At 33.4% G+C, this 14,900-nt stretch overlaps 1 protein-coding gene across 1 annotated transcript; it reads right to left on the reverse strand.

The window, feature by feature from the left end:
• Window positions 1-1,136: 1,136 nt before the first annotated feature.
• Nup98-96 (nuclear pore complex protein Nup98-96) lies at window positions 1,137-14,827 on the reverse strand. Its single transcript, XM_029305936.2, is given in 21 exon segments — window positions 1,137-2,508; window positions 3,085-3,334; window positions 3,688-3,785; window positions 4,088-4,399; window positions 5,219-6,537; window positions 6,539-7,506; window positions 8,284-8,526; window positions 8,828-9,069; window positions 9,297-9,592; window positions 9,858-9,998; window positions 10,065-10,176; window positions 10,455-10,638; window positions 10,754-11,066; window positions 11,141-11,265; window positions 11,678-11,857; window positions 11,966-12,052; window positions 12,135-12,335; window positions 12,589-12,831; window positions 13,218-13,442; window positions 13,529-13,596; window positions 14,761-14,827. Coding segments are annotated over 20 exon segments (5,766 nt in total). The 5' UTR covers window positions 13,560-13,596; window positions 14,761-14,827; the 3' UTR covers window positions 1,137-2,312.
• Window positions 14,828-14,900: the final 73 nt, after the last annotated feature.

The raw sequence follows: 14,900 nt of genomic DNA on the forward strand, positions 1-14,900 counted from the left end.
TCGCTGGGAAAAATTACAAGGATATGTACATGTCTTAATTTATGCTTTGATGACGTCACACAGCCAACCCCTCGAGATTGGAATCGAAACTTGTTGAAAGGCTTCCTCGGCCATTGTGATTCGTTTTGTAAAGCTTTCGGAGTATTCGCGTGTATTGAAAGATGGAAAGGGCGAGAGGGAGGGAAAAGTGTATATACAGGGTGTTTTATTTTAATTTTCAGTCAATTATTTTGATGTTACGTTATTTTAGAAAAAAATATGACTTCGAGAGAAACGTAAGATATTTGACCTTGGATAGTCGTTTAAAGGTCACCTTTTTAATTTCTTAAGCGGAAACTATTATTTTTCATTGCGTATTCTTGTAGCTTATCTTGAGAGCTTTCCAAAATATAATAAAGTATATTTTTCTTTCAACTACTCTGAGTTATCGAAGTCAATAATTTTTTGACATAAAAAATTGTCAAGTTATATAACTCAAAAAATATTTAAGAGAAAAATATCTTTTGGAAAGTTCTCGAGACAAAATAAGCTACAAGAATCTGCAATGAAAAACAGTAGGTTTCTCTTAAAAAATTGAAAGTCACCTCCAAATGACTGTTCAAGGTCAAATCTTTTTTTTCTAAAATTACACATCAAAATATTTTATTGTGTAAGTTAAAACGGGACACCCTGTACATATATATATATATATATACATATATAGGTCGGTGGAGTACGGTGGGGAAGAAAGGAGGGATAAAAGCGACAGAAGATAGTAGAGGGGTAGCGTCGACTACCCGGCTTCGCTACCCCGTTGGCGGGGATGGCACAGTCCCAAACCTTATGCGACGTTAGGGGGGTTTAACGCAGCGCAAGCCCGGTATCATTGATTTAACATATATCTATATCTTACAATAAAGACAGCGAGAGATCCTTTCCTATAATGGCGAGACGAGGTGGCATCGCATTATAATTGTTCAAGTGCGACAGGAATTAGCGTTATACGCGCAACTTATGTACTAAGAAAAGTGTGAGAGAAGGCTTATTCATCGAAGGAGTTAATTTGGAGATTTAATCGCTAGTACTCTAGAGATTAAAACAAAAAACTTTAATGTTTTTTTCCTCTCTCGAACTACTACGCTAATAAAGTTGAAATATTTCAATTGTAACACTTGTATGTTTATTCATATATAATTTTATACTGTGCTCTTGATTATTTATACTTCTGTCTACAAAATGTGTTCCACTTACACACTCGCTTATATAATGTAAAAGCAGTGAGTATGTGTATGTGTGTGTGTAAGATTGTATATACGTGCAGATATTCTATGTTTATTTCAATCTTGAAAAGAGTAAAAAACTTGGTTTCATTTATACAAATATTCTTTATACATATATATGTATTTCATTTTTTGCTAATATAATTGATGCTTTTCATAAAAGTATCTGACCTGCCAATAATGGAAAAACTTTTTACACTTGTATAGCATACATTCAAGAATGCATCAAAATATATCTCTTCGAACATCTTCAACTTTAACATAATGTACAAGTTTGTCGCACATGTGAAGAAAAACAATTTATACTTATTAATTACTTTTACTTATTAATTACATTTATACGTGATTTTATCTAAATTTTATTAATATGAAACGCAAATACTCAAAAATATAATCATGTTGAACAAATAACTAATATAAAAACTAATGCAAATAATGATTATATTATTATGATACATATATGTCGTAATACATACAAAATACATTCAGAAAAGTTCTATTTTGAATAATCTTTCAAAAGATATCCAATATGATTCATCCTTTCTCAAATAAGATATTGTAAAAAGAAATATATATATGTATGAAATGTTTCTCTAAAGAATACAGTTATTTCTCATTATTTCTCGTGCACCTTTTTCCTGAACTACACGCTATTATTGAATACATACTGAATTGCATTATATATATCGCCACATACGCTTCTTAAATTACTTAATATAATTTTATGCACGAATTTTTAATTAATAAAAATGTAAAAAAGATCTAAATGTGATATCACATGTTAATGTATTTTGCCAAGTTTAAAATTTTCAGCTTTTTATCTACTGGATGAATCGCGTGATTTATCTCATCATCATGTCGCAGTTTACTAAATATATGTATTATATATCTGTATTGCTTGAAGTTTAAAAAAAAAGCTTTTTACTTGTTTATGTGGAATTATAACTTAATTGTGGGAAAAAAATAAAAGTCAGTACCTTCTCTATTGCGTTAAAAAGTCGTAAAAGCTTTACAACTATATTAATAATCAATAAATTAATTTATGTGTGTTATTTATTGCGACATCACTTCTGTTACGCGCATATTAACGATGGGTCGAAGTTCTTGCTGCGCATAATCCTCCGGTAATGGTAGCCGAGATAGTAGGCGAACCAACAATTTTGTGACGGATTTCTGTTCACTTTTCTGCAGTAGTAACAGATTTCTAGCCAAATGAAGAGTTCTTTTTGCAATTTCAGCCTGACATAATCTGGAAATATGGAAATTGCATTAATATAAGTTGAGAACGTAATAGCCAGTATTTGTTATTTAAATAAAATTATATAGATGATCATCCAGATGAAACTTTGGCGTCATCTTATCTTTATATTCTTAGATAATAAAAATATGTATTATTTATATGTCTGCATCTTAGATGAAAAAAGTATATCTTTATTAAATTATCTAGAATAATTTTCAGATAATTTTGGTTTAGAATCATAGCACTAAAAATACTTAAATAGTAGAACTTAGGCAGTAAGCGATAAAAATTTATAAATAAGGATATTAAAAAATATGAATACATATATTTTAATATCCTTTTTATAATTTACATTTTTTTTATAACTGTGTTTATATAAGCAGTCTTAAAAATTATTATCTAGAAAAGTATCTGGATGAGTCGCCATATAATTTTATCTTTTATCTAGATATATTTAAAACAAAATCATCTTCATCTTATCTAAGATGAATTTACATATTTTTATCTCTTTTTTATTTAGCTAATTTTAAAATCATCTAAGCATAACACTGATAATTACCTTGAAATAATATGTATTTTGCATACCTGTGTTTAGCAGTTGGACATGGAAACTGGTCGATCTTTTGACACAAGTTCATTAAACGTGGCTTTAATGCTTCCAGTTGATAAGTAATTCCATGAAAATCTGGAGTGGATTTTAACAGATTTTGAATTTCAGCAGTTATTTCCATATATTCCCACAGGAGCTGTCCTTGATGTGCCCATTTGTTAATTGTACCACTACATTCGGCTGGTACTAGCGTGATTAACAATGATTTCAAATATTCGTAGTTTTCTGAAAAAACAGGACAGTTTGTGAAATTGTTTGGACAAAGTTGAGTATATCGGAACATGGCTTTTTGCTTATTTCAATGATTTTGAAATACGTGGTGAAAATTATGGCAATACTCAAAAGGTTTTAATCGTCACTAATTGCCTATTGCAAAATATAAACATAGTTAGTAGTAAGCTAATGTTTTGGACAACATTGGTCTAAAAATATAGTTTTACATAGTTTCGATACATTACGGAAAGCAAAATTAATCTCAAAGAGATAATGTTTAGTGTGGATCTTACTTTGTGTATATATATATAATATTTTATAATCGTTTAATACATTAAAATACGAAAAATGTAAATTAATAGTACCATTTATTATAGCATCAGCTGCCAAATGCTCTATAATAATTTCATGAGCTTGAGTCCATTGTTCCGCTTGAATGTAGTACCAAGCTGCTTCACCAAATCTGTAAAAAAAAAAAAAAAAAAAAAGAAAGAAAAAAAAAGTAAATATGCTCAGAATTTTTTTACAATCGACAAACGTATTTATGTATTTACAAATATAGCAGTTCTTTTTCTTTTTAATATTTACAATAAATATGTAGAATAATTTTGAGCTTGACATATTTTATTAAAGTCACGGCTTTAATTTTTAAAAATTGAATAGCAATCACTCATTAACAAATTGATAAGATTTAATTATTTATAAAAAAAGTCATGACAGAGAAAGCACACAAAAATCTTAATATTAAATATAAGTTAAAGATACCTTTTATTGATACTACTCTTGATGGCTTTAGCTTGATTAATCCAAACTGATGATATACCGAGCTCTTCTTTCAGGAATTGTTCACGTTCCATATATTCTGAAGAATCGTCTATCTCTATGTGACGCAAGAGCAGATCCTGTACAGCGATTTGTCGTCTAGATGAATCTCTTAGATGCAACATTACGAAGATCGCCCAGTGCCAGAGTCCGTATGCCTCTAATTGCGTCGCAAAATTTGCATGTGTTAACGCGGCAACGTGATCGGAAAGATGCGTGTAACCCAGAGCTATGAGTATCTGTTGTATCAACCAGCTGCCAAAAAAAAAATTCTCATATTTTAGCTGAATATTGCTGAAGCTATGGCTGTATCGAGTAAATATTCCATACAAAAGTTAAGGTTTCGAGGGAAGAGCAAAATTGATAATTTTGCATTTTAAACTAAGTCACTTTTCAATTAAAATTCATTTAAAATTCAATCTAATTTTTGTTTTTTAAATAAAATCACTTTTTTTACTTAAATTGATTCCTTACCAAATTTGACATAAAAAGTAGAAAACATTATAAGTTATAAAAGTTATAAAACATTAATAGTAAAATAATCAAAAAATGAATAGTTCACAAGGTATTAATTTGAAAATCGTTTTCTTTAATTCATTTTTCGATAATCCTACCCCAAGATTCTTTTATGTACAAAATAATGAGAGAAATCAATTGTGAAGAAAATGCATGATTGTTTTAAAGAAAAAAACATGTAGCTGCAAATTACCTATTTTTTAACTTAAAATGGCTCTGATTGATTCTTATCCAAAGATATTTGTAAAATTAAACTAATTATATTTACGCAATAATTTTGTAACTTGCGATTGATATCTACTTGTCTTTATTTTTTCAATTTGACTCTTAAATATTTCTTGATAATACTTCTACATTAAGACATTTTTAGTACACCTCGGTATTCATTATATTTTTTCCCACAAATTTAAATAATAATATTCCAAAACAAAAGTCTTCTGATATATATCTTATAATTAAAACTACATGATTTTTTGCTGTTGATCGTGCTATAATTGATTATTACGATTCAACACTCGGCCAAATGCCAGGCAAGACGTCGGCAGGTTTCGAGTTTACCTCATTCTGTAATCCAAAGGATTCGCGGTATAGGACAGCGGATTCAAGAGCTCTCCCAGGTTGTGATTCCCCGTGCAGTACAACTTCAAGAGATGAAAGCAGAGGTCGTAGGACTGCTTGCGGTTGCTCAATTCGGCGTCGCAATCGTAGCTCTTCCTGTACTCGGGTTCCGGTGTCGCCGCGTACCTCTGGGAGTCGTCGGTCGCGTCGAACGACGCCTGGTAGAGGTCCAGGGCGTCCGTGATCGAGCAAGTGGGCGCCGACAGGTACCAGAGGTGGATGGCGAAGGCCCGTTTCCAGTCTAGTTCCTCGCACACGTTGATGGTGCCGTGCTTGCTGGAGATAAGCGGCTCGCCCGCGATCAGCATGAACAGCTTGAGCCGCTCGACCGTCAGATTCTCGTCCGCGTAGATCTCCTGCCACAGGGCGAGCTGCTGCTTGATCAGCTCTTTGACCGGGGAACCGCCTCTCAGCTGCGCCATCAGCAACGCCAGACAGTGGTCCCCGGCCTGTCGCGCCTCCTGGCAGGCGTCCTCGAGCTTGCAGGCCGAGAGCAACGACAGGATCACCCTCTCGTGGGAGTTCCTCACCTGGCCGTCCACGTTCCTGATCTCCCGCTCCACCGTCTGCTGCACCACGCTCTTCAGCCACTCGCTCAGCGCCTCCCTCCTCAGCATCACGTTGCAATGTTCCTCGTTAGCCTGTCCAGCATCCTGATCCGCGTAATTTCCCCAGAGCGCAACGCACAGGGTCCACACGATGCTCGCGTACTGGCGGAACGAGCGTTCGCCGAGGTCCCGCAGCTGCTCGTCGTTTACATTCTCGTTCAGTCGCTGCTCCTTCTCCGCGAGCTCCTGGGCCAAGGTGCAGTGCAGCTGCAGCGCCTTGTTCGCGTTCTCCGTGGCGACGTGGAAGACGGGACAGTCCCCTTCATGACCCATCACGCAGTGGTCTAACTGGATCCTCAGGTGGCGCTCTATGCTGTCCCGAAACATCCTCGCGTCGTCCTCGTCGCCGCCCAGGAGCTGCAACCGCTGCACGATCGCCGTGGAAGAAGTGTCGTTCGCCAGACGCCCGGAGACGTAGTGACTCAGCTGGCTGAACGCGCCCTGCAGCTGCACCTTGGTCGCCTGCTCCTGCGTGCTCAGGGACAGCAGGGTTAAACCGGCTCCCCAGCTGGGCCGGAACATCCTGCCCATTTGTATCCCGGCGTCAGCGATGCAGCGGAAGCGCAGCTTGTTCAGCCTCGACTCCTTCAGCGGCACGACCTCGTAGTGGTACTTCAACACGCTGGTGATCGGAGCAACCGTGGACGGAGGGAAGCGCCCTCTCGACGACGGACTGCTTGCTCTGCGCGCTCAGCCGCGTCGACAGCTGCAGCTTATTGCTCGGGGCATAGAGCAGGCTCTCCTGGCTCGTGGAGAACGGGATCTCGTTCATGACGACGCTCGAGCGCAGCAGGCTCTCGTCGCTCTTCAGCTCCGCGACGTCCGGGAAGTAACGGGTCAGGGTCTTCTTCACGGAGGGAAATATGTCGTGGTTCATCTCCTCGCTCATCATATCGTCGTCATCCTCGTTCGCGTCGAAGAAGCTCGCCTTCATAAGCTGCACCTTGTGGCTGTCCGTACCCGCTATTCGAGCGTTATCGCCGACCGGGCTGACCGTCATGCGCTTCTCGTAATTGTAATCCCTGGAAATGAAAACGGAACGGTCCGCAGGCGGATCCCTGACTGGACGAACGAACCTGTCCCACTTGTCGTAAGCGCGCTCGCGGATGAACGGAATCGGGGTTTCCTCGAAAAAATTCTCCTCGAGGTTCGCGTGTTTGTTAGCGCCCTCCGGCTTTCCGCCACCGACCGCTCCGTTAATTCCCCCGTTTATCGCGTCCTTATTCGCGGCAGATGGATCGGCGAGCTTTCCTTTCTGCGGGGCAACCGGAAACCCCTTCAGCTTCTTCGCGTCCGAGGCCGCCGGGACTTGGCTGGATTCGTCCTCGTCCGAATCGCTGAGACCGTACTTGGAGAAGTGCTCGACCTTGAACACCCAGGAGCCGGTCTCCGGCCGATATTCGAGGAAACGGGTGTCGTGCTTCGCGGATACTCTGCGCAGTTTGCCTTCGTAGTTCATCGCGGCAAGGCGCTGCGGGTCCGTGATCGGCTCGTGTAGCGATTTGTCGTGCGGCCACACCTTGTCCAATGTAACTTGCGCCCTTCGATTCAAACCTTGGCCCACTGGCGGCTTCTTCTCGTCGTCGGGATAAATGATCACCTCCTTATGACGGAAATGAACTGTAATATAAAGCGCAAAATATCACTCAACATGATGTACTTTAACAAACAATTTAAAAATTAATCGCGATAAAATTATATACAAAGTGTCCCATTTTAATATCCCACCCCATAAGTTTTTTATTTTTGATTGTAGAAAAAATGTTTCAGACAAAAGTTGTATGGTTTCGAGGAGGACATAAGGTGGTGCCATTAGTTTGACCTTGAATAGTTGCTTGAGGGTCATGTGAAGGTCACCTTTAATTTCTCTTAAATGGAACTACCTACTTTTCACTACATATTCTTATAGCTGACATCGAGAGCTTTCCGAAACACTATAATGAAACACTTTTATCTCAAGTACTTTTTGAGTTATAAGGCAAGATCTCCTCATCTCAAAGTAACCTTCACGTGACCTTCAAGCAACTATTCAAGGTCAAACTAATGGCACCACCTCATGTCCTCCTCGAAATCATACAACTTTTGTCTGAAACATTTTTTTTCTACAATCAAAAATAAAAAACTTATTTGATTAAAATGAGACACCCTGTATACATATAAAATTATAAAATACAATTAAATATAATTAAAAAATTAATTGCAATAAAATTTTATATACTATATATATATATATATATATATATATATATGTGTGTATTGTTTGATAATCTTACAATAAAATTAGAATAAAGTAAAGTATCAAAATACACATATTAAATGATAAATAAAATACATATCATATAATAGTAATTTGTATGTTGTAAAAAAATAGATTAATATATCTATTAATTAACTTACCGATTTCATCAAGATTCAAACCGTACACATCGAACGAATCCGGAAAATAGACATTGCCGTAACCTTCACGGCCAATGGTAAAGTTTGGCACGATACATGTCTCGCCACAAAGGAAATCGTCTAATTTATCGAGTGGCGGAATGGTGTAATAACCCGCTCGTCGTAATGTGACTTTAGCCATATTTAAGCTCCAACTTGATTGCAACATCAAAAAGGAATTTTCATTTGCTTCCTGACTTAAATCTGTGAAGAAAAGTCAAATTAAAAATTTAAAAACCACCTAACATAATAACTTAATCTAATATTCAAAACAATCTTTTATTATACATAAAGTTTTTTTCAATTAAATTAAGGCCTGGGTCCTCGCCGCAGCCATGTTAGATTGACGTCACAGAAAGTACACGCTAAAAATTCTTAGATACCATTTTTAAATGAAAATATTTCGAAATGGTATCAAAAATTTTTAGAGTGTTTTGTCGCCTCTGACGTCATAATTCCAATATGATCGACAAGGAGCCAGAAACCTTAATTGAAAAATATTTACCTGTATTTTGGAGGGAAAGATTTCCAGAGCTTTTATCATCGAAAGAAGAATTTAATGGTACTTCGATCGAATTAATCGTATTATCGGAATGATTCGTATTTAACATATTATTTTGTGGTCTCAATTCTGCCACCGTGTTGTTCACTTCCTCGGGTACATTTAGTGCAGAAAATGGCGATCGCTGGCCCTCAAGTAATTCGTCATCTGGAATTTTATTTCTCCGCGGAAGTGTCGACTTCAACCTATAAATGGAAATTATTATTAATAATATATAAATCTTCCACATTTTCTTTTCTCGTTCTCGCTTTCAATTTTTTAAAGAATTATGAAAACAAGAAAATATATAAACAATTTTTGAATATTATTCCAAATTTAATTGAATGATTATAATTTATTTAAAATTTCTATAAAAAAATAAAAACTACGAGAAAAGAAAATCTGAACAATTTACATATCAATATTATCTTACCAAGATGTTGATGATCGTCGATCGTTTGCAATTCGATTATTATCTTGACTGTGATTTTCTTTATTATTAACTTCAATACTACTATTGTGTACTGATATATTTGATGTATCCGCTCTATCTTCTATAGAATTATTAGAATTATTTTTTGCCACAGATTCTCCGTTTTCTGTAGGAGACTGAATCGAGGAATTTGTTGTCGATTTTGGTCGTAATACCAAACGTTTTGCATTTGGCCGGGGTTGGAAAGCTTCTGTTAACACAGGATCTTCCTCTTCAAGACCATCAAACAAAGATTTCTAGAAAAATAAAATATTCCATTTAATAAGAATGTAATACTTATCATGCATATATGATTAAAAATATAAGCATAAATAAAGCTAAATGTTATTATCCATATACAGTGTTATTAAAAGCACATTTATAATGATAAATATGTAAAGACTGATAAATGACATAATATTAAAATAAAAAAATTTCAATCAACATGAATATGCAATTCAATCATTTTCAAATGTTTAAAAAAAATTGAAATAAGTTTAAATAACTTAGTAAACAATTTACCTTAGATAGTTGTACAGAATTGACAACTTTTGCCTTGATTTTTGGAGATTTGTTATTAGTGGTAACTCTATAATGTGGACTATTAAGTATTTTTGATGTTGGATTTGTAGGTTTTAAAAGTTCTTCGGTCTTTCCAGATGCCTATAAAAATAGAAAAATAAAAAATATAATTATCCTAAATGTACATGTGTAAAATATAATACTTACTGGTAAGAGATTCTTTAATAATGGTGAATCGCCGAATGGTGCAGAAACAAGAGCCAAGATTTGTTGATGCACTGGTACTAAACCGTTTGTTTTGGTTTGATTAGATACCATTCTAAAAAATAAATGTTTATTCAATTTATGTACACAAACACACAAAATATCTCAATTTATAGTTGTAAATTTGAGGATATATTCCTCAGTTCAAATAAGAAAATCCGAAAATAAAAATGTCAATATTTTTAAATGGGAAGTGTGTTTATAAAATTGATAAATTAGATCCAAAGTTTGTGCTTTCAGATATAATCTATCTCATAATAATTTTATATATATATATAAAATATATATTCTTATTATATGAAACTTATTATTTGAAAAATGTATAAACATTACCCTCCATTAAGTAAACCCATTCCTGTTCCAGACATCATATTAGAGCCTGTTCCAAAGGTGGAAGATCCAAATGTTCCAGGATTATTAAACGTCGTATTAGTTCCAGTATTTCCAAACAGACTGCCTGGTTTTTGTTGTCCAAATAACGAAGAACCACTATTTAAACTCAAACCAGTATTTGTGCCTGTAAAATATTTAACATTAATTTAAAAAATGTCGATATTAATTAACAGGAGTGTTAATTTTGTAAATATAATAAAATCGAATTAAATATTAAATCAAAATAAACATGTATTTACCTAGTCCAGTTGAAGATACAGGTGTAGCTCCAAAAGAAAATCCTGATGTTTGTCCAGCCGGTTTAAACGATGAATTAAATAATGAGGATCCAGTGTTGGTACCAGAATTGAAGCCAGTATTAGTTCCGAATGTGGAAGGCGCAGTGGCACCGAATGTAGATGTTGTTCCGAATCCAGTCGTATTGGTTTTGTTACCAAATAATGGAGTAGTAGTGTTATTTGTAGCTGGTTGTCCAAAACTAGTAAAGCCAGTGCTAGTCGATGTTGATGGAATATTAAAAGCCGACTTGTTTTGGTTGAATAATCCAATGCTCTGCAAAAAATGCATAAAATATAAAAATAATTTTGACTTTTATGTATATACAATATATATTTATCAAGTATTACCTGGTTAGGTTGTGTGGAACCAAATGTAGATCCAAAACCTGTAGTCTGACCAGTATTAATACTACCAAAACCTGTACCAGCAGTATTTGTATTACTGGTACCAAAAAGCGGCGTCGGGGCAGCTGCTGTAAATAGAAAATTTCATATTTTATATACACTGCTTTATATATTTTATTTTCACATTCGTATATTTTGTATATGTCGTTTTCGTATTTTATATTATAATAAATCTTTTATTAACATAAAAATGTCCTTGATAAATGAGATAAATAAAATTGCATATCAAAAATACGAAAATTTAACATCTTCAATTTTTCAATTTTGTGATTAATTTTTAATATATAAAAATAATTAATATATATTGATATGTATATATATTTGTATACTATTGGTGCTTTCCATTTAACAACACAAAACGACACAAACGTCATTCTATCTTTGTTCTACATTCTATAAGAATAAAGATAGAATGATGCTTGTGTCGACTTGTGTTGCTAAATGGAAAGCACCATATATTCGTAGAGATAGATTACTTACTACCAAATGGTTTTGTTTGTGTATTAGTACCAAACAAGTTTGTAGTAGGTGTAGAATTGAATGCAAAGTTATTGGTTGTTGTAGTCGCTGGTGCTCCAAAATTAGTAATAGGTTTTCCAAATAATCCAGTTGATCCAGATTGGCTGGTAGTGCCAAAACCACCACTCATTGATCCAAATCCTTTAACAAACAAAATAAGTTAGATCTCCTCTTACTTATAAGTATTAAAAAAGTGCTTATATAAAAATTTTTATTATAAATAAAAATGTTTTATATCGTTTAAATTACCTGTTCCACCTGTACTAGTACCAGCCGTTGTATTGCCAAACGGCGATGTTTGTGCTGGTGCTCCAAAAAGTCCTGTTTGTTGTGGACCTATTTGTGTAAAACATAAGGAAAAAAATCAATTAATTTTTTTCATTTTTTCATAATTAAAAATATGAATTACAATGTGTACCTTTTCTTCCTACTTGATAATCTTCGAAACGTAATTCTTCGTACGATTTTGATTCATATTCCTTCATAGATGCGATGCAACAATGACGCGCAGAAATGCTGTGTGATATTCCGTTCTTTGACATAGAATCAGTTGTAATGACAGGTGTAAATTTTACTACAGTACCAGTTGGTACAGTAGTAGTATTAGTATTGCCAAAACCTGTGTAAAAAAAAATCAAAATAATTTAAACTTCAAAGAAAATATTGTTATAGATTATAATTATGATTAATGTATCGAGAGATAATACATATTTCTATAAAATATCTCTTAAACATTTTTTCTTCTAATTATTTACTCTTTCTTGTAATATATTAAATATTTTTTAATCTATTAAATGACTGTTGCTTTCTATTTAATATTTGTAATTAATATATAAAATTAATATGTATAATATATATAGTTTATAATTTACCTGCAGTTGTACCAAAAAGATTTGTATTTGTAGTAGTGTTAGTTTGACCAAATGGAGTAGTTTGCGGTGTATTCTGTTGTGGCTGCCCAAATAAATTAGTTCCAGACGTTGTACCGAAGCTGAAACTACCAGGTTTGTTTGTTTGACCAAAGGCCGAAGTTCCTGTACTTGTGCCAAAAAGATTTGTGCCTGCATTTTGTTGAGTACCGAAAAGATTAGTACTTGTATTCGTTGTTCCAAAGCCTATAAAAATAAAATTATTACTTCAAAAACATATTCTAATATTATACATTTATCAAAAAGATGACTTATTATCTACAAAACATTTAATTACTAATTTTATCTTTTTCTCTCCTTTATCTGTTTACTTAATGTCAAAATAAAGTGTAAGAAATATATACATAATATAAAAAAAGTTTTAAACCAATTGTTTACATTTGTAATTTTGTTAAATGTTTTTTAAATATAAATGCTTTTCAGAGTTTACAAACTTAAGAGTTATATTAAATCGTCTTTGAAATTTTTGTGAAATTCTTTGAAAATTCCTCCAATTTGTTAAATAAATTTTTGTAAAAGATGTACAATACAACTGATGCCTATGTGTAATAAAATAATTTATAAATTGCTACCTCCAAAAGATGGTTGTGTGTTAGTTGGCTGTCTAAATGCCGGTGGCGTTGTGGTATTGCCAAACAAGCCACCTGTAGTAGAACCTGTGGGCTTAGAACTAAAGAGTGATGAAGTATTGGTACTACCAAAAACAGGTGCTGCACCACTACCAAAACTTGTCGTAGTAATTGGTTTACCAAAAGCAGACTGACCAAATGGACTGTTTTGTGTTGTACTAAATCCACCTTAAAAAAAAATAAAAATGCACATTTTTTAAATACAATCTGTAATAAAATCTCTTGAATAATATCTACGTCTCAAATATACATACTGAAAGATGTATTTCCAGTTTGCCCAAACATTTTTGCAGTGAAATTGTGCCAAAATCTGGCTCACAGTCTGAAAAATAAAAAATTAGATTAAAATTGATTCTATATTTTTATAGAAAGTTTCATATAAAAATATATTTAGAAAAATTATTTATATTTCAGAACATATCGAATGCTATTAAGTGGATTCACAACTTTAATACATTTACTAATTTATAATTTTTATTAATGTTAACCATTAACCTAAAAAAATGTAGCAAATGTTATAAACAATTTGATAATATATATTTAATATATAATTAAACTATTAATAATAAAAAGATTTATTATAAGGCCTTAACGAGCAAGTAATATAAAAAAAGTAGTTATAAAGCTGTTACAATTGGTGTTACAATTATCGCAAATTACAAATTCTTGTAATTTACGATACTTATAACACCAATATATTGATTAAAATACATGATGTAAGTTCTGATACACTGTTAATAATAATTATTCTGATATACTGATAAACTGTTAATATTTTATGATATATGTATATATTTTTACAAATCTGATTATTTCAAAGTATTTATAAAAAAACATATATTTGCAATTTTTTACGAGTTTCAAGTAAAAAAAATAGTTTAATTATATATATATTTTATATATTTTTTATTGATCGATACTAAATCTGTTAAACAAAATTGCTCATTTTTTTCTGTAATTGATAATTGATTAAACGCATTATATGCAATTCAATACAATTAAATACAGTAATTATATAAGATAAAACTATATGCTACCTTTTAATAAAAATATATATACAATATCTAATCTTAAATATTGTTGCGGAACAGTTCAATATTATGCTTTATTAATGTTAATAATTTTTTTTTACAATTTAAAAGAATGTTATAATTTATAAAATACAATTCACATCAAAATATGAATACTAAAACAGATTATTGCAAGATGCTGTAGCAACAATGCTTATGGATGCTTAATAAAGTACATAAGGCACATAAAATCGCTAAAAAAAAAAAAAGCTAATTTTTTTTCCGAACAGATTCTGTTCCTGCGTCTACGAATCTATAAAATATGCGAATTAAAGAAACAAGTAAGCAAAAAGAAGAAAATTTCTCCGAGATAAGAGCGCGTAATACGCAATTTCGCTTTGGTTATGAACTCGCAGTCCTTTCTATTGTTGGGAGAAAATCCACTTCTCGGTGGAGTCTCGAGGTCCCTTACTCACCTAACAAATAAAACTCGCTCGAATAAACGCGCGAGGCGCGAAATTGTACGATTGTCCGCAAATTTATACACGCACGAGTAGTTGTAACGCAATTATACAAAATCGCACGAAATGGCCCAACGACGGCTTTAACAACTCAA

The sequence above is a fragment of the Nylanderia fulva genome, unplaced genomic scaffold (genome assembly GCF_048542155.1).
Source record: "Nylanderia fulva isolate GAGA-0341 unplaced genomic scaffold, ASM4854215v1 Scaffold4, whole genome shotgun sequence".
NCBI classification, from domain to species: domain Eukaryota; kingdom Metazoa; phylum Arthropoda; class Insecta; order Hymenoptera; family Formicidae; genus Nylanderia; species Nylanderia fulva.